Source organism: Phoxinus phoxinus, assembly GCF_949152265.1.
Source record: "Phoxinus phoxinus genome assembly, chromosome: 8".
NCBI lineage: Eukaryota > Metazoa > Chordata > Actinopteri > Cypriniformes > Leuciscidae > Phoxinus > Phoxinus phoxinus.
In genome coordinates this window covers 20,630,491-20,655,338 of record NC_136883.1, presented here as the reverse complement: position 1 = coordinate 20,655,338, position 24,848 = coordinate 20,630,491, and the positions used below count along the sequence as shown (strand labels likewise).

The 24,848-nt window shown below is 36.6% G+C and overlaps 1 protein-coding gene across 3 annotated transcripts in view; it reads left to right on the top strand.

Moving 5' to 3' along the window:
- Positions 1–24,371, top strand: part of relt (RELT TNF receptor) — a 470,714-nt gene extending 446,343 nt beyond the window's left edge. For 2 of the 3 annotated variants that reach the window (XM_079621305.1, XM_079621303.1), the window contains exons 2-11: positions 7,828–7,902; positions 8,794–8,886; positions 9,262–9,446; positions 9,630–9,682; positions 10,836–11,090; positions 16,375–16,455; positions 16,539–16,617; positions 19,468–19,704; positions 20,763–20,934; positions 23,002–24,371. In XM_079621305.1, coding sequence (XP_079477431.1) covers positions 7,861–7,902; positions 8,794–8,886; positions 9,262–9,446; positions 9,630–9,682; positions 10,836–11,090; positions 16,375–16,455; positions 16,539–16,617; positions 19,468–19,704; positions 20,763–20,934; positions 23,002–23,013 — 1,209 coding nt within the window. In that variant the 5' untranslated portion in view covers positions 7,828–7,860 and the 3' untranslated portion in view covers positions 23,014–24,371. Of the gene's footprint in view, positions 1–6,532; positions 6,623–7,827; positions 7,903–8,793; positions 8,887–9,261; positions 9,447–9,629; positions 9,683–10,835; positions 11,091–16,374; positions 16,456–16,538; positions 16,618–19,467; positions 19,705–20,762; positions 20,935–23,001 lie in introns of those variants that run through there. The other variant, XM_079621304.1, reaches the window with a different exon arrangement.
- The last annotated feature ends 477 nt before the right edge of the window (positions 24,372–24,848 follow it).

The following is a 24,848-nucleotide window of genomic DNA, read 5'->3' as shown; positions in this document are numbered from 1 at the left end:
AGACTGGTTTAGTGAACAAGTCCAACCCATTCATTAAAAATATTTGACTTTTAAAAGAACAATTCTTTCATGAATCAGTCATAACTAGCACACCGATGTGAGTGATGTTTAAGGTGTATATTTTAATATTTTAAACCTAGGATCTTGGCATCACTCGCCATGTTGAGCTACAGGAATGTTAGCTTTTACACTAGCTGTGGCCACAAAGACCAACACAAAGGGAAAGTGTTGCTATTCAGGATGTGATGATGATACAGCACTTGATGCCGGGGCCACATTTGGACCTTTTTAGGGTGTCATTATATGGCACAGGCGGACATGTGAATGGAAGTACCCCCTCCATCTGATGCTGGGCCACATGACCCTGGCCTGCACCCTCCGAAAGGCCGGCATCCATTAATTAGCACTGGGCAGTGTGGGTAATGTGACATTCCTGCAGCAGAGGCTAATTACAGATTCAGAGAACAAGACACAGCAAGCAGAGTTGGGTGACCGACCCATCTAAAGGTTGTGACCTTCCTTATTCTAGACATTTGGCATCATTGGAAGAGTTAACTAAGACACACTGCACATGTGCTTCTTTTGTTAACGAATATAATATGTAAATATATTCCATAAGAATTGTCTCTTCTCTGGCACATAGGTTCATTTAACATTCCTGTTTTACAGGACTGATGAGGTGGAAATCCCCCTTTAGGAACAGGAATTGTTCCACACTTTCAGTGTTTCCCTGCTATTTAATGTCAAAACTGGTGAAATGAGCTTGTCTCCCTTCAGGTTTCTCCTTTTTCTTATTTTCCAGTAGGCTTTCCCTGCTGTAAAATAAGTAAACTTAAGCACACTTTTAAAAAGAGTAGATACAATCTTTTAAAAAGATTAGGAAAATAATAGTACTTGAAAAAATGTACTGAACGTAATGTTTTCAGACACTTAATTGCATGGTATTTGCTATTAAATGAAAATTAAATGAAATTAGTTGAAATTGAGAGCTTTTTGACTTAGTAGGACTTAAATACATACTGTATAGGTGTATATCATTTCATCCTTGCTTCTATTGTCTTTGAAATATGGTTAAAGTGTACTGTCAAATGTTCTGACAAACATTTATGGTAAAATAAAATTCAATGTCATTTCTCTTGAAACTTGTGTTATGTATTTAAATATATTTGTAATAATGACACACTTGTAATGATTTTAAACATGAATTTACATTTTAAATGAATTCACTGCAGTTAAAATCATGTACATGTGCTTTACATTGAAATAAGTGCACTTTTTACTGTTAAACAGTCATGAACGTAGGCTACTCTTCTTTAAGTACACTTAAGTGGATTATTTCATTAATATTAATATGCAAGTTTGCTCATTCAATACAATGCAAACAGCCAAACCCTTGTGAAAAAGAAGTTAGATTAGGCCTACTTCATTTTTTTTTGGCTATTTGCTTTGTACAGTTATCTCTCTCTTTTTTTCCAGATCAATCTGTAAGAATCTCGGTTGTTAGCAATGTGGAATCACCTAACATATGGATTTCATCAATATTTATTTGCCAGAATGATCTCAGCTATGTTATTTTGTGCTATGTTAGTGGTGTTTTCCTAGTCAAGCATCTCACGGTTTACTTCTTCCTTGTTTTTTGTTGTTTTTTCACGTTTCCTTGAAATAGGAATATTAAAGGATTTCCTTCTCTCTTTCTTTCATAAAGTGAAATGCTGCCTGAAAGCTGTGATAATATGCAAATAGACATTGAGTCTGTTCCAAAGTCCCTTACAGGTAGTGATGTAAGCCTGTCAATCAAATGAGTGGAATCCAACACGGATGACGTTCTTTCTCACTGTGTCAATTTACATTATCAGTGTCAACACTGGTGCCACCAGCTTGTGTTTACTACAGTAAACGATAGTAGGGGTACATGCATTGTACTTTTCAAGTACTTTTCAATTTGTTCGAGAGTCCCTGTGCTGCATTTACATCATATTCTTATTGAGCCCTTAAGTTGCTTAAGTGTAATATTTATATGGGTAGATAAATATGCTTACAATGTTTACTCTCAAAAATCTAAATTGTAGCTCTCCCAACACTGAGTAAACAACAAACAAAGCTAAATATAGACACAATCTAATACCTATGACATAATCATGTATTTAATGGTGAAAACAGCTATCGTGATGCTATCTATAGCGGTTATGAATAGTCAAATCTCGTGTGCATGGGAGTAGATAATAGCCATTTTGTAGGTATTTGTCCAGAATGATTGTTGGCAACTGTTATTTAGGGATGACATCAAGGGCCTTATTTTGAACAGGCAGATGTTTCATCTCAGAGAATAATTGGTTTTCCTCTGTTTTTCTCAGTAGAAACCACAGTAGAATGATGCACATGGCCCATAATTATGTTTGTGCATCAGTGACCTCGTCTTTTAACAGCAAACGGTCCACCATAAGAACAGGAGACCTGTTCCAAACAAGCAACAAAACACTTCATTTACCACTGCAAATTTCTTTAACACTGTTTAAAAGCTATTAGTAAATGTTAAATCATTCTTACTGGTTTTTGACGAACAGTTCCGCCCCATGATGCCTATTCTGCAGGTTCAAAAACATTGTACTTTAACATTTTATGTTAAAACAATATGCGTGGTTTGTGGGGAATCTAATTGTATTGTTTTCATGTTTGCTGCACGGGAAAACAAAATAATACATTTTGGCAATAGCGCTATTATGGCACCATTATCACCAAATTAAATTACAAAAATAATCTCTGTTTTCATACAGGTTTCCAGAAAAAAAAAATGTTGTCTTCCATTGGTCTGACGAAACAGATAGTCCTGTCCAAATTTTTTCGATGTTGGCAGATCGAGATCCTCAAACAAACAGTGATGTTTTGATAGCGTCACAGTGTTTACAGTTTCCCAGCGGATTCAACCAATGAATGGCTCCCTTATAGCTTCAGTGTTAGGGATGTGAATCAATTCGATTCACGATTCAGCATGAAAACCACAGTAGAATAATGCACATGGATCGTAATCCCTTGCTTTTCCCTGCTCAGTATATCACAGCTCTAGATGTTCATGAGCAACATAAAATGAAGCCCAAAACAGCTTTATGAGCAGAAACTCCCTTTTCATCCCATTGTCTGAAGTGGTTTTTATTCGGCGTGATGGTGTCCCACTTGTTGCATAACGTTCCTCACCCCTGGTGACATAGAGATTGTTGTGGTTACCGGCCGCAGCACGTGGTTGGCACGTATCTTGAAACATGCAGGACATACAACATAACATGCTGTTAGCAGCTAAAAGCAAACGGTGGTCAGTTCATTTGAAGGAATAGAGAAAGGGAGGGATCGAAAACGAGGGTAGGAAAATGGAAAGTGTCTGGCTATTAAAATCTCAGGCTATATTTGTCAGCATCATCAAGCTGGAGGATATTTGAAGAAATACAAGCGTGTTGAACTTTCAGAGTGCAAACAGGAAGTGACACGTGGTTGTATGGCACATGTCAGAAGCACCAAAACTTGCTGACAGGAGTTACAAGCTAAGCTCACGTGGCTTTGAATTCTTTCATATAAATGTTTATATTTTTATTAGCGATGATATCTAAAGCGTGTGTCAGTATTACTGTTGCTAATACACTACTAAGATTTTTGAACTATTACTCAGTAAGGAAGCATTCAATTAATCGAAAGTGTTTTGTACAATGTAAATTTCAACTTGCCACTCAGAACCGTGTATCACGGTTTCCACAAAAATAAGCAGTGACAATAGTTTTAAATGATAATAAGAAATGTTTCAAATCAGCATATTAGAAAGATTTCTGAAGGATCATGTGACAATGAGTGCTGAAAATCCAGCTTTCCCATTACAGGAATATATTAAAATATGTTCAAATATGTTTAAATCACAGTATTACTGTTTTTTTCCACAAGGAACTTCTTTCAAAACTTTTAAAAAACGCGTCTCGAGACCTTGCGTTTTTCAAAGCAAGAACAAGCCCTAAGGCTATAACCTGGTGGATGATAAAACAAAAACAAAAATACCATAGACTTGCAATAAAGGAAGGACCCAGGCCATATCTAGACTTGAAGGTGAGCTCGTTTGACTTGGGCTAGTAAATAACCTAACCTAGCAACTCACTAAAAACCACTCAGAACATCTTAGCAAATGCATAAGAACATAGTAACGACAGACGAGCAATGCCATTATTGTATAGTTAAAGATATCTAAAAACTCAGCTGAGACTTAAGAGTTTTTTTTACTAAGCCAAACAAAACTGTCCCACTTTTCTCTCGAGACATACTGTAGTGTGATCAGCAGCATCATTATTGATTCATATCTTGGGGGTGATATTAGATAGATGTGCTGTGTTCCTTTTGTGGTTGAGGTTATTAGTCAGCAAAAAATGATGTACTTTAAAATGAATTGAATTTGATACCTGTCTCTATTTATTCTGTTGTAGTAGCTAATCGATACTTCTAAAAGCTTAACAAGAAAGTATCATTCAAACGATGGCTAGACTGTGGTTTCTAGTCTGAAGGTTTGGCTGTAGAAAAAAAGCCCTACTCTTATACCGGGACTCTCGCTTTGTCTTGTATTATGGCTTGATTCCGGTCTAGATCCTGAAGCGACGTGCTGGCAGGACTTGAGCTGCAAAAGTCAATCCAGGGCAACTTCTTCATCGTTTCCAATTTGTAAGATGACAGATCCTAAAATGGATAATTCTAGGTGATTGTGTTATGTTTGTTGTTGTTTTATTTACGTTATGCCGTTTTTCATGCGCTTCCAAAGCCACGGAACGGGGAACCGGACAGTATGGAGATAGAGCTGCAAGTACTGTAATTACTGTTCGCTGGGACTTTATTGCTTTTTAATGAAAGAGCTAAATTTAAGCAGGCACGAGGCACGTCTGACTGGCAGCTGATCTTGAAATGTGAAGGAAAGCCATTTCTGTGTGGTGGTTTGTGGGTGGGCGGCCGGGGCGGAGGAAGAGGTGGGGGTACGTTCATTCTTTCAACATTTCTCCCAAAGAGCCCTGTCATCAAGAAGGGCGACTGAATGCTTGTTTCCAAAATTGTAAACTCATTTGTTTGTTGCATTCATTCATTCATTGATTTGCACTTTGAAACATTTGGGATTTTTTTTTAGAAGTATAAGTTTAACTAGTCTTGATTTAAGCTTTCCCCACCGGATGTGGGTGAGACTACTTTTATTTTGCAAGAATGTGACAGGTTGTTCTCCAAACCAATATAAGGTGATTCCGGATGCCAATTGACTTTTCCTTTGATCCAACACTGAATTAATATTTTCCTTACTTAATTGGAAAGAAATTGAGGGAATTTATTGGCTGAAAATAATGATTTACAGACCTAAGTCATTTGTATTTATACAATACAGATTGGCTGCATCCAAAATCGCATACTTCCCTACTATATAGTTGGCGAAAAACAGGAGGTGTAAAAAAAAGACCAGTCCAGATAAGTCCAGATTACATTCATACTACACACACTCACACTATATAGAACATACTTTTTTAGTGGTTTTGAAGTAATATCTTATTCAAAATAAGTAGCCTACCTCAAGAGAGTATGCGATTTCGGATGCAGCCATTGTTTCAAAGCAGCTTCACAGGAAAATTATTCCTTCATAAACAGGAAAATAACAGAATCAACGATGCAAACTTAAAGGTAGTGTAGGCAATTTCCGTAGAGCCTAGCAAGCTAGCTTTGAAAGCATAAGATCCCACCCTCCCTTCAGAGCGTCTCCAAAGCCAAATTACAGTATGGCGTGAACGCAGCATACGCTTGTTGTTTTGGAACGCATAAATTCGTTATTTTTTGAATAAGAAGTTACATTGCATTCGGACCAAATGCAATGATTGGACGAACATTTTATGGTCTTACACCTTCCACCGACGATATACAGTATATTAACACATTTAGACCACTTAATTTAGTGATTGCTATCAGAATGTGAAGAGACTTTCAACCAGCATAACAAAAAAAAAAATCTGTAACAAATCACCTACCCTGTCTTTAATCAAATATTAAACAAATTAAAATTCTGCTGTAATATAGCCTAGCTCTAAAAAGACAATCGTTTTATTATTTAGCTCAAGTTAGTTCAGTATGGATTCAATTCAGTTCAGTTGTATCCTTTTCCCTATCCCTAAAACCTGATTGGTTGATAGGAGTGCCGTGGCCTTCTTTGTACAATCATTTTCACCGATAGTGTATTACTCAGTCAGCATTCATCTGCTAAAATCAGTGGCAGACCAGAATGGACCAAAATGTCAAAGCTTGCAGACGGACACGTGCTGTCTGAGCTCAGTTATTCTGTTTTTATTCATTCATGTTTTAAATTCTTCACTTGGGTTTAGAAAACATTTACTTAGAAAAAAACCCTCTCCACCACAATGTGCAAATCATCAGTGAACCCATGTGATTGGAGGATTGTGTAACGGAGGCGGGGCCTCTTCCGGGTGGTGGGAGGAGCCGTGGTTTTGAGTGGCAGTATAAGGAATGACAGCGTTATGCAGACAGGTACAGTGGGACAGTGAGCAGGCATCGTCATAGTGAGCAGAGCATCCTCAGCTGTTACCAGGGCAACAGAGCACAGAGACACTCTGGGGTAAGTGTGTCTGTCACTCAGTGTTTGTTGTCGTGGCAACGAGATCAAGGCAGCACAGGTGTTTGGTTGTGTTAGAAATTGTGCTTTTATTTATTTATCTTTTTTGCATCTGCTTTGGAACTGGATGATGAAGATGATTTTTGCAATGTTTAAATGGTTGTTTCAATTTTTCATAGAGTTTAAATAAGTTAAATTATATAGAGATGTAGTATATTTTATATATTTTTATTATTTTTGCTTTTCTTTACAACAAATTAGTAGAAAATAATGTCTTATTTTGCACAATTTAGCTTTTCATGTAAATTTTGTCTTGTTTTGAATGTCTTTGCACTGTTTGTAAAAAACAGGGCACAATGTACTGTGTTAATATGAAGGAATTTTCCGTATTGATTTTTCACAGATCTTTTACACATATTTTGAATTATGCATTGTGTTGTGTTTTAGGGGTAAACGAAATGCCCATAAACTTAATAACTTAATAATGTCCTGCAAAAAAAAAAAAAACCACTAACCAGTGCCTTTTCTGTTTTTTAACAGATATTTTTCTTACAGTACATATATGAATGAAATGAATGTGGAGAACAGCTTGGTCTCGAGCTAATTTTGAGTCCTTGTTGAGATCTCTTTTTAAACTCTAGAGAAGACATGAGAGATTATTGTTCTTTTTCTTTGGAACGGAGATGCAAGGAATTTCAGCTAAAGTCTCCATTTGATCTCCAGTTAATGTCATTTAAGGAGAAGAGGGTCTGAGAACCACCGCTGGCATTTCATGGTCTGGTCTAGATCTTGATGTTTGTATGAGAGTTTAGGCTTTTTGAGTGATCTAAAAACAGTGATGATATAGGCTAGTTCAGTGTGTCTACATGACCTTCTCATCAGAAAATCATTTTTGCTCTTTTGCTCTAGTGGATCCAGTGAGTAGTTTCTGGCCTGACTGAGCATATATGATCCAAAAATAGGCCAAGCAGAGCAGTGCTTCCCCAAACCACAGGCCTGCTTTAGTTTAGCTGACTATTTATGTCCGCCTTTAGCTTATAGATCACTTCTGTACGCATACAAACCCATTATGTGTCCACCACAAGAGAGCCTAAGTGCTGTTTACCTGTCCCCACATCGTGAGGTTTTGGTGGTTTTTGCTGACGCTGATGATGTTATATTTGCTGCGTGTGTCATTGAGTTCTTGTCATGTGTTTTTTTTTGTTCAGATTACATGAATATAGAAGAATATTTTGAAGAAGATGAAGAACCACCTTTACTGCTCTGCCCCTGTCTGTCTGATTGTAAGTATGCTCATTAATGTGACGCTGTGTGTGTGTGTGTGTGTGTGTGTGTGTGTGTGTTTGTGTGTCATTACTGCAGTGTGCTTAAGTTGACAGTGATCAATGAGGGCTATTACAGTGAGGTTTCTCTCTTCTCACACTTCTCTGAATTTTCCTTCCTTCACTGCACAGAGAACCTGCAATGTAGCCAATAAAGAACATCCCATTCTGTACTACAGTTTACTATAAATGGCTACACTATACTATACTTACTATACTATACTATACTACAACAATACAATTCACTACTGGCAAACCCAGTGTTTTTCATGCAATTTTGTCAATGGTCAATTTTGAGATTTTGGACTATTTCACTTCCATAACATGTTTTCTTTAAAACTAGTGGAAAGAAAACATCATACATACACAAGTGTTTGTTTTATTACACCATATCTATTTGGATCTGTAGATTTAACTTACATATCTTTGAAAGCCACAAGTTTGTTTTCGCGCTGAACAAGAAATCTTCACTTCAGCAACTTTACAGATTTATTCCTATATATTCTGAAGGTTTTTACAGATAATAAGAGATAACCCTCTCTGTAGAAACCTTTAACTAATATGTCAACAAAATGAAAGAAAATGGTTCTGGCTAATGTTCAAATTTATGTTCTGGAAATGTATGCAAATTTGTGTTCATTTAATCAGCTTATTTGCATATTTACACGTGTATTACAAAACATATACAGTAGGTCCTGTGATTAATCAATTGGTGAAAGTATGGTGATAATCTTGTATTTTACCGGCTTTGTAATACTCATATTCATGCTACAGTTAGTTCTGGCTTGATTCTCACAGGTAGGTTTGTTTGTGTGTTTTTAACCCTGATTTTTCTCGTTTGTGTCTCTCTAGCTGCTGGAGTTATGGGGGACATTAGCGGCGCAGTGTCGGTGGGAGGACGGGTGTGTGTGTCCACACTGTCCAGCCGGGCAGGAGCCCACCACGGTGAGAGATAACAACTCCAAAACACACACACATATGATGTATAAGCTGTTTTCCTCATGGGGACCAAAAAAGTCTCAACAAGGACAAGGATTTCAGATATTGCCAATCTTTGTGGGGTAATTTTGTCCACATAATGTAAGGTTTACCAGGCCACACACACACACACAATATGTTAGGTAATATTAATGCATTAACTAACCTTAACTAATGGAACCGTAAAATGTTACCTAGAAATGTATATATATATATATGAATTTTCAAAAAAAGCTTCATTTATTAATCTTCTCTAATTTGACACCACTCTGTGATAACAGTTTGTTCTTTCACACAATTTGTGATTATATAATCTGAGTGATGTTTACTTGTTTCTTTAAGGCTTGTGGGGAAGTTGAGAGTCCCGGTGAGGCCAGTTTGTGCCGGACTTGCCCAGCAGGCACCTTCTCTGATAACCGTGACCCTGAGCCGTGCCGCCCACATATCTCCTGCAGTGGACTCAACCGCTGGATCACCATCGGACCGACCTCACACTCTGACGCCGTGTGTGGAGGATGCCTTCCCGGGTAAAGAACAAAAATATTTATTCTTGAATTATTATTTTATCCTTTTGATTCCAGTCATTGTCTTCATCATTGCGTCACTTTGGTGTCCTAGCAGATGTGCTTTCATAGGCTCACAATGTTCCCAATCCTGAATTAAAGGGAAAGTGTAGAGTGGGCGTATTTATGAACTGGAATATTTTTCAGGTTTCACCCTGCTGCTAAACGGAAGTCCTCCACCCTCCACGCCTGCGTCAGGAGTAAGTGTTTAGCTTTTCATACATCAACGTTTAATCATTTCACAAACAAAAAGTACAAAGAAGAAAAATGTTCAATACATTGTTGCATTGAAAAGTATTAAAATCAGAATAAACAATTCTTCTGCGAAGTAATATGGAGCATTAGGCTAGCTATAAGCAGTTTATGGTAGAAATACTGGCTATTTTACAATTACTTTCAATGCAAATCAGAATTGAAACTTTTAGACAACTTAAATTTACGCACATTATATGTAGATACATATATATACAACAAATTAAGAATTCATTCCCTCGTTTTATGAATTCATTCCCCCGATTTAGTTCATTAAGAATTTGTTCTCTCGTTGTAGTTTAATCGTGTCCACGAATTAAAATTCATTCTCATGACTTACTAATTTGTTCCCTCGTTTTAGTAAATCGTGGCCATGTTGTACTAATTAGTTCCCTTAGTGTTTTCAATTAACTAAAACAAGGGAACAAATTATTGCAACGTTGCCATGATTAACTAAATTGGGGGCATGAATTCATAAAACGAGGGAATAATTTCTTAATTTGTTGTCACGATATATATATATAGCATAAGTGAACACATCCATGCTAAAGTTGACTAAAAAGAGGAATAAAAAATCATCTTTGGAAAATGATCTTAATGCCTTAAAAAAAAGAGGAAAACTCCAACCTTTAAGGACACCAATTTTCTTTGTAAATGAATAATGTATAATAAATAAATAAATGTTCTTCCTTAAAATACAGGGTGAATAAGTCAGGACACCCCTATGTTAAATTCCCATAGAGGCAGGCAGATTTTAATTTTTAAAGGCCAGTTATTTCATGGATTCAGGATACTATGCATCCTGATAAAGTTCCCTTGGCCTTAGGCATTAGAATAGCCATCAGGCAAACTGAAATAAAACAATGCCAATATTATATTATATTATAGGAATATAATATAATACATATAAAACAATTTAAACAGTATATAGTTTAAATGTAATATGTATTACCAGTATATGTTTTATATTATTTATGCAATTTAGTTTAAAAATAGGAATTACTTTATTACAGTAAAATATATATACTCATCCAATCAGAATTTAGAGGTAGAATTATCTGTCTTATTACTAATTCATAAAATAATGTGTTCAATGTACAGAGCCATACAGCCGGCGGAGACGTAACGTTGTTAGGAGCACCCCTAGCAGATCTGGAGTGGGAGGTGCAAACTCCACCAACGTTCAAAATCCCGAGGAGAAGAGCACGGAGTATGCTGTGTTTGCACTAGTGCCCATCTTCTGTGTGATGGGCCTTCTGGGAATTCTCATCTGCAACCTGCTCAAGAAGAAGGGCTACCGCTGCAACGCAGAGAAAGAGGGCATTGACGCAGAAGCCGCCACTCCGCAGAAAGAAGGTACAATACACACTCACGCACACACACGTGTCCATACACAACAAAGGAAACACTATGCGTGTCCATAAAGATGTGCTTTTAGAAAGATCTAAGTAATTAAGAAGATTAAATCTAAAGTTTGGGGTCAGTTTGAAAGAAATGAATACTTCTATTCAGCATTATGCATGATTAAATTGATCAAAAGTGACAAAAAATACATTTATGATGTTAAAGAAGATTTGTTTTTCAAATAAGTACTGTACTTTTGAACTTTCTATTCATCAAAGAATCCTGAAAAACCAAAAATATGAAGCAGCACAACTGTTTTCAACATTGATAATAATAAGAAATGTTTCTTCAGCAGCAAATCAGCATATTAGAATGATTTCTGAAAGATGATGTGACACTGAAGTTTTTAGTCACAGGAATATATTATGTTTTGAAATTTATACTTAGAAAAGTTATTGGAAATTGTTTCACAATATTTCTGTTTTTTGATTAAATAAATGTAGCCTTATTGAACATAAGATGCTTCTTTTAGAGACATTAAAAAAATCGTACCGACCCCAAACTTATCAGCTGTACTTCAGAATGACGCATATTCTGATCAGACCCAAAAAAGTATTCATTTAGTTTTTTATGATCATGTTCCACCGTTTTTTACTATTTTATTTTGATACTGTATAGGCCTTTTGGATGGTCAAGTATTCAAATGCATTAATTTGATGTCAGAAAGTTGTGGAAGTTTAGAACGAGGTGTTTTTGCAGTTCTGTTCCAGTAAATGCTCTTTCTGGACTGTGAAGGATGTTCTTAACTTGCTTTTTATCTCATGTTTGATATTAAGTCTTTAAATAAACCTTATAAACAAAACTCCCTGAAAGTCAAGTACACAAAAGAGTCATACACCCATATTAATGATGCAAACATCTCCATGAGGCTCATCTTTATATGTAGCTGCTATCGCCTTACCTGAGTTTGACTTCAAAAATGAATAGCAACAAAGGCCCAATTGTTACACTAAAACCACCTCCTAAATAAAGTCACTGTACAAAATAAGAGCAGTGTTTTCATATCCTTTGTATGCATGTGAATCAGTGGGTGGAGCCACAGCTGTTGTGATGAGCTCAGGGTTTCATCTACAATAACGCTTGCATATGATAATTCAGGTTCTGCCTGTAAAGCAGGAAAAGTGTTCAGGAACGGAGTGAATAATGCAATAATCACATCATGTTTTACAGCTGAATAAGCAGAGCTGGGTTTGGGCTTTTGCTCAGGATGTCAGTGACATATTTCTTTGTGTTTAGAAGAAAAAAGTTGAAAAATTAAGTTAATTATATAAAACACAAGAAGCTGTGCACGATGGTTAAAGGCTGATGTTAAAGTCCGGAAGTTGCGATAGATTTTTCTCCCCTATTGTGACTCGAACAAGAACTAATGTAGGGCGGGACTTGATTTTGTCCACGGGGAATTGGTTGGATGGTTGTGGTTTGCTATTGGTGGATCTCATGTGAGTGACAGGTTGTTCCGTCCTTACGGCAGTAAACACATCATCAGAGAAGAGAGAGATGACGCTGAACGAGGGAGGGGAAGTTATTTTGATTAAAGATTACAAGCGCACATGACTTTAACCGTCATAAGAAATGTCCATTTTGATTTCAAGATTATTTTAACCCGTCAATGTAAAGTGGAATTTTATACATAATTGTGAGAGAATTATTGCTTTGTTAAATATCAGCACAATCTGTATGATAAAAGACACTGATTTTTATGGTTTTGTGGGTAGTGGGTGGTTGCCAAGGCGTTGCTATGTGGTTGCTAAAGCATTCTCTCCTTTCTTCATCTATCTTTGAGCAGCATGAGCCTCCATCTGTATCTTCTTTCCTTAGATAAATAATTCAGTCTGTTCTCTGCTTGTAGATGCTCTCTAACTGCTGTCACTACACTGTTGACTAGTTGTGATGTGGTCAGTGCCGACTACATCTGATTCACATTGACCTAAGCAAACACTCCCAGACCACCAAGAGAAGGCTCTATTTGAAGTGTTTATATATACTTTAGAAGAAGAAAATAGCCTATTGGGTGACATCCTGCACTGAAGCTTTGGGAACATGGTGCATTGGAAATATCACAAGATAGCTATGAGGTGATTAATAATGAAAGTCTTGGCTCAATTGGAGTCTGAAAGCTTCTGTTGTATCAGTCTGGGTTTGATCCAGGACTCGTAGAGAAGGTGACGACATCCAGATGAAAGAGGATGATGGAGGTCCCAGGGGTGTAACGGGCGCGAAATCACTTAACAAAGTGAAGATGTTTGCAGTCAGAATGCATCATTCAATCTGCTGTTGATGTTCCCAGTCGATTTCTGACGGTGCATTCCCAAATTAAATGTCTTTTCTTGGCACTTTTTATTGTTGCGGCAGCGATTACTTAAGCACTTTGCTTTCAAGAGCAAGAGAGCACTTCTACCTTGACCAGCATTTCAATACTTCAGAGTGTAATGGTAATCTAAAATATAGCTACACATTTCAGATTTGAGATGAATCAGCAAGAGCTCTGATAGATGTAAGAAAGGTCTGGTGCTGTATGTACTTAGACTATGCAAGGGCACTATACTGACGATTGACCCGAAATGGTACCCTGGCCAAGAGAATCCCCACTTGTTGATTGTCTACCAATCCCAGCAACAATCTCGAAAAAGTGCTCACCACCTATTGGCACAAGAGACCGCTTCTAACATCTTGTCCTGTGTTTTTGATCCAGTGTTGATTTAGCCAATTTTCTGTTAGTATAATGTGTGTATTGTGCTTTTGTCATCGATGAGTCAGACTGCTGTTCTGAGATGAAACTATAAAGATGCATTACCCATGCATTAGAAAGTTCAAGCACCATATGTGTACCAGTACAATAGTGACAGAGCTAAAAGAGCCTTTTTATGGCGCGCAACAAGTTTGAAACTAGATTCAAGCCATCAGATAAGACTGTTCTGCAATACATTCGTCAAGTTTAGCTGGTAATTTTGTTGTCTGCAACAAATAGATCAACACACAGATGATTGACACACTAGAAAGCACACTGGTTATTTTAGAATAGCACAATTATACAGTATAGCTGTTACATAATATATTTGTATACTGGGTATACATAATTAAAAACAAAAGATGATTTAAATGAGTAGGTTTGAGACCAGAAACTTCCCATGGTTTGGTGGTTTGTTTGATGGTTTGATGTAATGGTCAGAATTTGCATATAATATAACATTTATAGTGAAAATTTACATATGCATTACTGTTCAAAAGTTTGGGGTCAGTACAATTATATATTTTTTTTTAAATGAATACTTTTATTCAGCAAGGATGCATTAAATTGCAGCACAACTGTTTTTTCAACATTGATAATAATAAATAAAAAATTGTACTGATGCTATAAATTCAGCTATGCCATCACAGGAATAACATTTGAAAATATATTACAATAGAAAACAGTTATTTAAAAAAAAATTATTATAATATTTCACAAAATCACAGTTTTTACTGTATTTTTGATCAAATAAATGAAGACTTGGTGCGTGCGTATAAGAGACTTTTTTCAAAAACTTATCGACCTCAAACATTTGAGGTAGTGTATGATATTAGCAAATAAACTGATTTTATTTCAGACAAATGGGGAATTATAATTAAATATAATTAGCCATTTTACAATCACATGGACGTATGAGGTAAATTCTCCTCAAGTTTACACAGGTGTCCTAGCCGAGGAAACCTCACATCAACACAATCCACTAACCGCAAACAAACAGTCACACAATACCGACTGTCTTCTTTTTCAACATTAGATCTATTGTTTGATTCTTTCAAACTGTACTGACTTCTTATTGTCAAATTTTTGCTTGTAAACTTTCTTGCACATTTTTAAGTGTGACTGATATGTCCTGGCACTTTCTGGAGCTTCGGTAGATGTGTGTCATGAATATGATTCTAGCACAGTGTCTTTGGTTGATCCGAATAATAAAGCCACTCTGCTGCAGTGCTGACGGTTATTCTGGGTGAATATAGCAGAGTGCTGAGTGAGCTCTTCTTCTCAACGTCCCCAGCTGCCTCACTGTGGAACTATGGGATATAGCCTGTTACCATAGAGACCACTGTTAACTGCGCACTGTGCACAGTGGGCCTTCTGTATCCAATAGATTCACAATAGAGATGGAATTTGCAGAGTTTAGCATTAGCATGACGACATAAATGAATCCTTCTGTGTCTTCAATGACTCATGTTGAGTTGGCATGTTTCTAACTAACGTGAATGTGGCTAATGAGGACGGCTTCCCTAAACTGTTAAACTCTTTTAAAAATAGCTTTTAATGACGAGGATGACATCATGACAATCCATATACACACCCACAGAAGAGTTTTAAATAATGCTTGAGCTTAAAGTAATATTTGTTCACTGTGAATCTCACAAAACCGGTCAAGGCCTTGTCACCATCTCACCAAAAGAAGGTTTTGGAAGCACATTTCCCCCCAAATTCTCAATACTGTAAAGTGGTGTTGTTTTAGTATTATTTATATAAAATTATAATGTTTATGAATATTTTGAATCAGCTTTTATTTTTATAATTTTATTTTTCTTTTAGTTTAAGTTTTAGTCATTTTGTTATGTGCGTTTGACATTTTTATTACCTTTTTTAAAAAAAAATTATTTGAGTTTTAGTCATTTTAGTACTTATTTATGTCAATTTGTTGCTAAGGCACCATTCTCAAGTTTTTCATCTAATATTTATATTTATTTTATTTCAGCCTTATTTCAATTACAGAAAATGATTTGTAGTAAATCAAAAATATATTTTTAGTTTTAGTAAATTATATATTTAATGGTATATTTAAATGTGTTAAATATTTATGCAGTATTTGTTGTACTTAATTTTACTTTATGCACATTTTAATAAAAATAAAAATAATCGTGCTAGATCATTTTCATACTATATCCCAGTTATAAAACTTTTTTTTTTATAACTGGAATATTAAGAATATATATTCTTAATTCTTTTTGTTAATTATAACAATATCATATTTTGGAAATTGGGGTGAAATTGGATTGTGGCATTTATTTGTGCAATTCACCCACTTATGTCCTTTTTTTAGATTGGTTTCTAAATAAAAAAGACCCTGATATGAAATATAGCACAAAGTGTTCAACACTAAACTTTGCTCGCTCTCTCTCTCTCTCTCTCTCTCTCTCTCTCTCTCTCTCTCTCTCTCTCTCTCTCTCTCTCTCTCTCTCTCTCTCTCTCTCTCTCTCTCTCTCTCCTCAGCAAACCCTTGTCCATACATCGGTGATGACCCCAATGAAGACACCATAAGCATTTTGGTGCGGCTCATCACAGAGAAGAAAGGTGTGTGTGATGTTTCTCGACACATGTAACTCACCCTTACATCACACTGTGAGTCTTATTGCATCTCAATGTGTGTGTTACAGAAAACGCTGCTGCGCTGGAAGAACTTCTGCAGGAATATGAGGACAAACAGATGGCCCTCAACAAGAGCTCATCCATCAAGTAAGAACACACACATGCAAACGTACACATCTACACCGATGTCAAAAACTCACAAACAGCATGCCGAGTCCAAAATTAAATTAAGTGCAAAATCCAGCAATTTTTTTTATTACATAATATATTCTACTCCCTATAACAATGGGATTTTAAGCTGTTTCCTCGAACATTAGTAATACACAGTGCAAGTCATTGTCAACACAGCATCATATATGACTCATGAAACTTTAACGATAACAAAAGCCATGACCAATTGTGGTTTAGTTCCTCATACTCTTGAGTCTTTGCAAGGAATATTCCATATATTTTTCACCACAGGAAGTTTTGGAGAAGAATAAAAAGCTTTAGGCATCCTAGATGAACTATGTTTTATTCAGTATATGGTTTGTTTGTCTTTGAAGAGCCAGACAATTCTCACAATGCCATTTCAACTATGAAACGTACACTACATTCAAAAGTTTGGGATCAGATTTTTGAAAAGAAATGAATACTTCCCCCCCCCCCCCACACAGATGCATTCAAATGGATAATAATAATGTTACAAAATATTAATATTCCAATTAAATGCTGTTCTTTTGTACTTTTCTATTCATCAAAGAATCCTAAAAAAATAATGATCACGGTTTCCACACAAATATGAAGCAGCACTACTGTTTTCAACATGATAATAAGAAATGTTTTGAACGGTAGTGTGTAGTGCACGAGATGATCACAGTTCACACTTGAATTGTTGCATGAATCATCTCCAGCTATAATGAATTGTAATGGTCACTTCACTTGTGGACTGGGGTTCTGAGAGGAATTCCCAGTTGTGAAACAGGAAGCAGCTTTCCGTTAGCTCAGATATAGATGCAGCTCATTCTTGTAAACTCATTAATAAGGAAAAGGAATCAATGTAGTGTTAGAACAGCTGAGGGGGAGATTGTGCCTGTGTTAATCAGTTGCACTGACAAACACATAAATCATCAAGAGGCTAGAGCTTGTTTATTGTCACACTGCAGCAGTGAGGTAAGGGTCCCTTAAAAATGACTCATTTTGGTCTTTATTGTAGATTTATATATAGACAGTTGTACGTATAACATTTTACCAAGCTAATCCAATCAGATTTACGTCATAATTAAGCATTTTACAATGGCAAACACATCATAAGAGTCAGAGACAGAGCCTAGTTCACCTCTTTGATGCCACAGTTGTACGGTGCCATCATCATCATCTTCATCATCAGTGTTTGCTGAAATGACACTAGGTGCCGGCTGCTTAGTTCAAGAGATCCTTTAATTCCAGGCCCTTTTCTGCGAGCCAAGAGTGGTGCATTATACAGCTGTCGTGAGTTCAGGGGACTCTGACATCATCGCGGTGGAACTATGGAGGGGGGTGGGGTGCTTAGCAAGACTCCATGAATGTATTTTGGTTTATGTGATTTCAGTGTCTGTGTGTCCAGAGTAGGCAATTAGTACATTGTTTTGTACTCTTATTTTAAGCCTCTTTCTGCAGGCCAAGAATCAAGCTTGGTATGATACAAGTGTTTACGTTGCCAAAGCATTAATAAACACTGTCATGATGCTAGGAATTTGCTATGTGATTGCTAAGATGCAGTTTAGGACATTGCTATATGGTTTTTGGGGTGTTCTGATTAGTTTAGGGTGTTGCTAATGTTGGATGTTTTTAAGTAGTTTTAGTGTTGCTATGTGCTTTGCTTGCTAAGGTGTTTTTAGTAGTTTAGCGCATAGTAGATTAGTCCCAATCGTAGTATGTTGTAATGAGTAGATACCCGGATGGTCTAATTTTTCCGTTTATAATCCGAAGGTCAGATGATCCGTGCACTCTTAACGGCTAATATTGCCCACAACCCATTGCGCGTTGGAAGAGGATTTGATTAGAACTACAAACACAAATAAAAAGTGTTTTTTTTAAACTACAAACATGGCAGATGTGCAAGTCCAATGGTTAAGTGGAGAGGTTTTGATAAAGTGTGATTTTGAGTGATTAATTATCAGTATCTAACCTGACGAAAAGATATTTATTCAATGTTATCCACATTATATTTAATCGTCAACGGCATTGTGAACTTTTGTAAAGATGCGTTTGTAAATGCATCATGCAAATTGCAAACACATGAGGAGAGTCTCCGCATGAAAGACCCACGACTGGCAGATCAACATGCTACTATATTTCTCTTCGAAATGGTAGGAAATTAAATTTAATTGAATGGAGGATTTTAACTGAGAAAAGGATTCACAGGGCAGTTTAAACAGTGACAGGATGCACGTAACTAAGCGACAGAGCTGTCCGTTAAAGATGATGAAGTAGTACTGTATGTCCCAAACTTTGCCTACTCTTCTGCTACACACTCAAAAGTATGTAGTTATTCTTCACAAAAAGAGTACATACTTTTAGGGCGTAGTATAAGTAGGCGAATTGGGACGCAGCATTTGTGTCCAGACGGACACAAGGGACTTGAGCGCTTGAAAAAAAAGTCCACTAGATAGTGTATACTAGTATGTACTACCTCACCAAAGGAGTATACTTTGAAAGGCTCGCACACTCAACTGTGCTCGAGATGGAGCGAAATGCAGAAAATGAAGTATAACCGGGCTTTAAGGTGTTCTGATTAGTTTAGGGTGTTGCTATGTGGTTTCTAGGGTGTTGCTTAGAGAAGCAACATGTTGAGCAGAGGTGATCAAGCCAGTGTTACAAGCTTGAATTTGGCTTTCACAGTCCACTGTACTTTTGAGAAATATTCCAAAAATATATATATACTTTAATACACACAAATATACGCAATATACAAATATACACACAATATTGATATGAGTTTGTAAGTGTCTTTCTCTCTGTCTGTTTCTTTGTCAGGTTTCCAGCTCTTCCTCATTTCTCCCAGTTCCGTTCGTTGCCCCGGCTGTGTACCCACCAGCATCATTTGCACACTATAAGCGGGCTGGCCTCACGCTCCGGGCTCTGCTGTTCCCGCTGCAGTCAGAAGAAATGGCCCGAGCTGCTGCTGCCCACCCTGGCACTGCCCGCCGATACGCACAAGAGCCCAACTAATGTGGTCAAGACGCCGGAGGTCACCATCCTGTCTGTAGGAAGGTGAGAGAAAAATAGAATGTCAAATAGAATTCTGTGAAGAAAGGCCTTAATTTAATCCAAAATTTGTCATTGCAATTAAAACATGAGAAATCTGTTTCATTTTTTTTATTAAACATACAGAAGCTCTTTTCCAACACCCATGTGAAGAAACATTTCCCCCCAAAAATGAAGATAACTTGTTTTGACCAATATCTATTGCATATGTGTTTCACAAATAAGGTAATCCAAGCAGTGTTATATTAGTACTGTTTATTATTATTATTATACTTTTTATTTATAGACACCTTACAAACACAATAGAACAGTCAACATTAAACAAAATGATCTTTATTACAGCCTGGATGCAAGCATAAAAGTAATCACATAAAAGCCGTTCCTAAAAAGATGGGTCTTAAGGCGAGATTTAATATATATGTTTATATATATTATAGTGTTTATTCATATTTTGAATTAACTTTTAATTATACTTTATTTTATAATTTTCAGTTTGATAATCTTTGTTTGTTTTAGTAATTTATGTGCTTTTGTCAGATGTATTCGTTTTTTTTTGGGGGGCCCTCTTTTTTATTTATATGTTTTTATATATTTATATTTTATTTTAAATGATAAATGATTTTTAATGTTTTTAATTTAAGCTTTAACAATAATAACTGGATCCCAGAATGCATAGAAATGAGCTCAAATTTAAAATATTCATCCAATGTAGCCGAGTAAAGGGTTAATATTGGCAAAAAATATATTATTTAACCCAATATTGATGTGTATTGTGTAGTTGTTGTATTTATTATTAGAATATGGAGTTATTACCTTAGCACTTATTAACTTATGAGGTTCCATTTCACTTAGTATGCTGACTTAGAAGGTAGCAGGGCAGCCTATCTAGGCAGTAGATAGCATTACGTTTTGGAGCAGACCTATACATCAATGATTGAATGAATCAGTTGCGTTGGTTTGGGATGGTAATGCACGTCTCATTCTCAGATACACACCCAGTTATGCTCACAGTGACGAATCAGGTGCACTCACTGACCTCTGTGTCACCCGTGTGTGAATGGCAGGTTCCAAGTTGCTCAGATCCCAGAAATGAAGTCAGCATCCAAGGAAGTGACCCAACCGGAATCGAGCGATACCGACTCCGTGGACAGCGGCCACACCGAGCCCGCAGAAGAGCGCTCACTGCTGGGTGTGTCCTCTTCCTCGAACTCCTCTTCCTCAAAGTGCAGACAGGAGGTGAGTGACGAAACATGCGGAACAGGAATATTCCTCCAGACGTGTTTGTGTTTCTATAATAGTGCTTCTGGCTCGGTTTGTTTTTGAATTGTAGTTTCCTCTTCCTTTAATCTCTCATTATGGTCTTGACCTAAAGTTCATTGTCTAAAGCCATGAATAAAAATCCTCACAGGATGTCTGGTGCATTTGTCATCAGTAAATGAATGGGAAACACTCTAGTCGTCACAGCTGACTTGTCCGGGTTGGTGAACATCCTGACTGTAGACAGCCGCAATCTTTTAATAATAACTGCAGTGGAGTTGCTTTGAGGGAGGTCAGTTTTTGTTACCTAACAATTTGCCCTCTTGCATAAGAATGTGTGGGGCGGTGGGCTAATGGCTTTACATTGACTATCAATAGCTCATGGAATTTACATAAATATCTCAAGGCTTCTCTTCACAATTCATCCTTACAGCTGCCCTTGGCATGCTTTGTGGCCTCATGGTATTTATAAATGACACAGAACAACACTTATTCGATTGCTTTTCATTTTTATGAAGTCACTTGATTCTGTTTTATTTAAACCTAGTTTTACTTTCTCTAATGTGATGTCATTACGGCCACAAGAATGAATAGACCCGCTGTTGAAGGTCAACATGGTTAGCATTGATTGAAGTAGTTCTCTTTTAAGGACTACAACAAACGGCTGGTAGGGACTACACGACATTCCTCCCATGATGTCACTAACCCGCAAATTTACGTAAACCCCGCCCCCGGAACACGATTAATAGATTATCAAGACAGAATATGCTAATCAATGACTAGAAGATAGTTAACTCCACATCAGCAACATAAATTCATCAACTAACCATTCAGAAATCTCCCGTTGCATTCTACGTTTTCACTTCTTCTTGAGTCTCTCCGTCATTGTCTGACTGACTCCGGTTTGAACATAAAAGGCTAAAAGTTTTTGAAATGTTCAGTGCATGTGTGTGTGAGGTAAAAGTACACGAGCTGTTGAAGCTCCGCCCTCTTCTTGAAAGGGAGCAGCAGCTCATTTGCATTTAAAGGGACAGACACAAAAACGGTGCGTTTTTGCTCACCCTCAAAAAGTGACAATTTTAACATGCTATATAATAATATCTGTGGAGTATTTTGAGTTAAAACTTCACACACACACTCTGGGGACATCAGAGACTTATTTTACATATTGTGTAAAGGGCATTATACCACCCATTTAATAGGCAATAACTAGATGCAAAGTGTGTCTCAATTGTAGTATTGATAATCACACCTTTAATCACACAACATAATTTTATATAAAAGTCTCTTTTACTCACCAAGGCTGCATTTATTTGATCCAAAATACAGTACAAACAGTAATACTGTGAAAAATTATTACAATATAGAAATGTGGAAATCTTTTGTAACATTATGTATTTACTGTTACTTACGATTAAAAGAAAGTTAGTGATTATTCATATCAGTACTTTATATCAGTATTTATATCAGTATATATCAGTACTATATAGTTATATAGTTATGTAGAAATGGGAATTTCAAGTTCAAATTATGTACTATTATTTATGAAAAAAAACACATACAGTTATCTAATATAAAATATATATTTGTTAATGATAAATTAATAGAATATATATATTTATTTTTTTTATTACAGCCCGGCAGATTTGAAGATGTAGTTGAGTTTGCATCAGTTGAAATTAGTTTTAGCATTAGTTTTTAACTTTTACAACACATTATATCTCTCATGTGGTCCATAGAGGGCTAATGATGTGTGTTTGGTGCTTCACGGGCGGGTGAATACAGTGACACATGCGAGGATCTGTTTTGGTTTTCAGCTGTCCTCCGCTCACCCTCTTTCCTTTTCCTCTCAGAGCTGAAGTCAGTTTTTCCACTGGTTCAGCTCATGCCGAGTCAATCAGGAGAAAATGATTTTCTCTAGTGCCCTCTGGTGGCGGGAACAGTGTTTGCATTTATGAACCAACAAATGTTTTTCTTTTGACAAATGTAGTCAGGATATCCTTTATGTCATGTTACTAATATTCATTCTCTCTTCCTCTTTCTCAGATAAACATATGAAAGGTTGGAGAAGGACTTCCGCTGACAGGACGCGACCTTCGTGCAGATGACATCATCAGTAGGCGACCGATCAGGGCAGATATGCGGTGGTGATGTCGATTCACCACCTCGAGGAGCCTTGAATTCAAGACCTTAGAAAACATTCGTATTTATTGCATAAGTCATAGAACTATTTTATTAAAATACAATAAGCTCGGTCTCTGCTCACAGATGATAGGAGACTGAAGGGGATTTACTCACAAGACACTAAAGATGTCTTAAGATGCGCAGCCTTTTCTGTCGACTGACTTCTCGCACAATCAGAACAATGAGAACAACACTAGAGAGACAGTCTCTCCCGTTAGAAAACATTAAGAAGTATTATGAGAAACTAGTTTATTATTATTATTATTATACATTTTTGTTCGTTTTGTTACTGTAGTTTTGTCTTTTAGTATTTAAGATTTTAAATGAGTTGAATATGTACAGCCATGGTCAAAAGTTTGCAAACACCTTGTTTTTTAAAAAAATAATGAAAATAAAACATGAAAAACATGCATACAACTGTCAATTTCTTATACGTATATATTTTATGGTTTAATAAACATTACACCCATTTTTACACCCGTACCTCATATATACAATATATATATTGGATATATACAAAAATATTTATTTACTTAAGCAAAGATGGTTTACACTAATTCACAAACTTCAAATCTTTGCTAATAGAGTGAATGTGTTTCATGTGATGTTTAAACTGCATGACTACCCAAAACCATAAATGTGTGAATGTCATTATAACAGAGTTCAAATGAAACACAAACCTGTTCAACTGTCACGGGTGGGTGCTATATAGAGTGCACGAATACGAAGTATGCAAGGAAAGTCTTTCAACTCTATAATCAGCTCATCAGCTTGATTGAACTGCTTTTAAAAAGCTTTTCTCTAAAACAAGAAAAGAAAAAACAGCAAAATGAGGCACTACGATATACCACATAAATCTGAGGACAGACAGCTGAGAACATCTCTGAGCTAAGCTAAAAATAGATGTATTGCTCCTTTTAAAAGTATTATCATTAAGAACATTTGTAGTGCCTCGGCTCAGACTAGCTGTCTGGTCCTTTGCTATAACAGTTAAAGATAGCATTAGTGCTTAACCTTTTGCATGTCAGATTGCTCGCTTTATCAAACGTGTTGGATATTAGGCCACGCACACTACACCAGTTTCAGGAGAGACAACCCCATTTTAAATACAGGAGTGAGTCCCCTAAATTCTCGTTCTGTGCGTACGGAACACGACTCAATCCGGAGATTGCAATGATTGACACTGTGGTGACTGTATGTTCTGGCGTCAATGTTCTGGAGTACAGTTTCCTGCCAGATCCAGACAGCAACATAGAGTCGGCCCAGATCCGGCCCACATCTGGGCCGTGTGGAATCCAGCTGTACCAAATGTGGGCCGGATCTGGGCCGACATATGTTGCTGACATTTAGAAAATGTCTTTAAGATGTTTATTATGTAAAACTACTTTTTAAAAGATGTTTATCAGATGTTTTGTACAACACAGATGCTCTCCAAATAAAGCGCTCTTTAAATGACATCTTGGAGACTATCTGTATTTTGACCAAATTAATATCACAGCGACCAAAATGGCGTGCTGTTCTGTTATTTTAACCAAATAACCCTCAACGGAGGTGTGTTTTGTTATGTTTGGAAGTCTATTGAATGATCATATCATAAGCATTGTTTGGGCTTGACTGATAAGCGATCAAGTTTATAACGTTTTGAAGTGGGAAGGTGCGGGACGCAATTTGGTCCTGGTTTCAGTGTGCATCCGTTTTTTCCCGGTTTA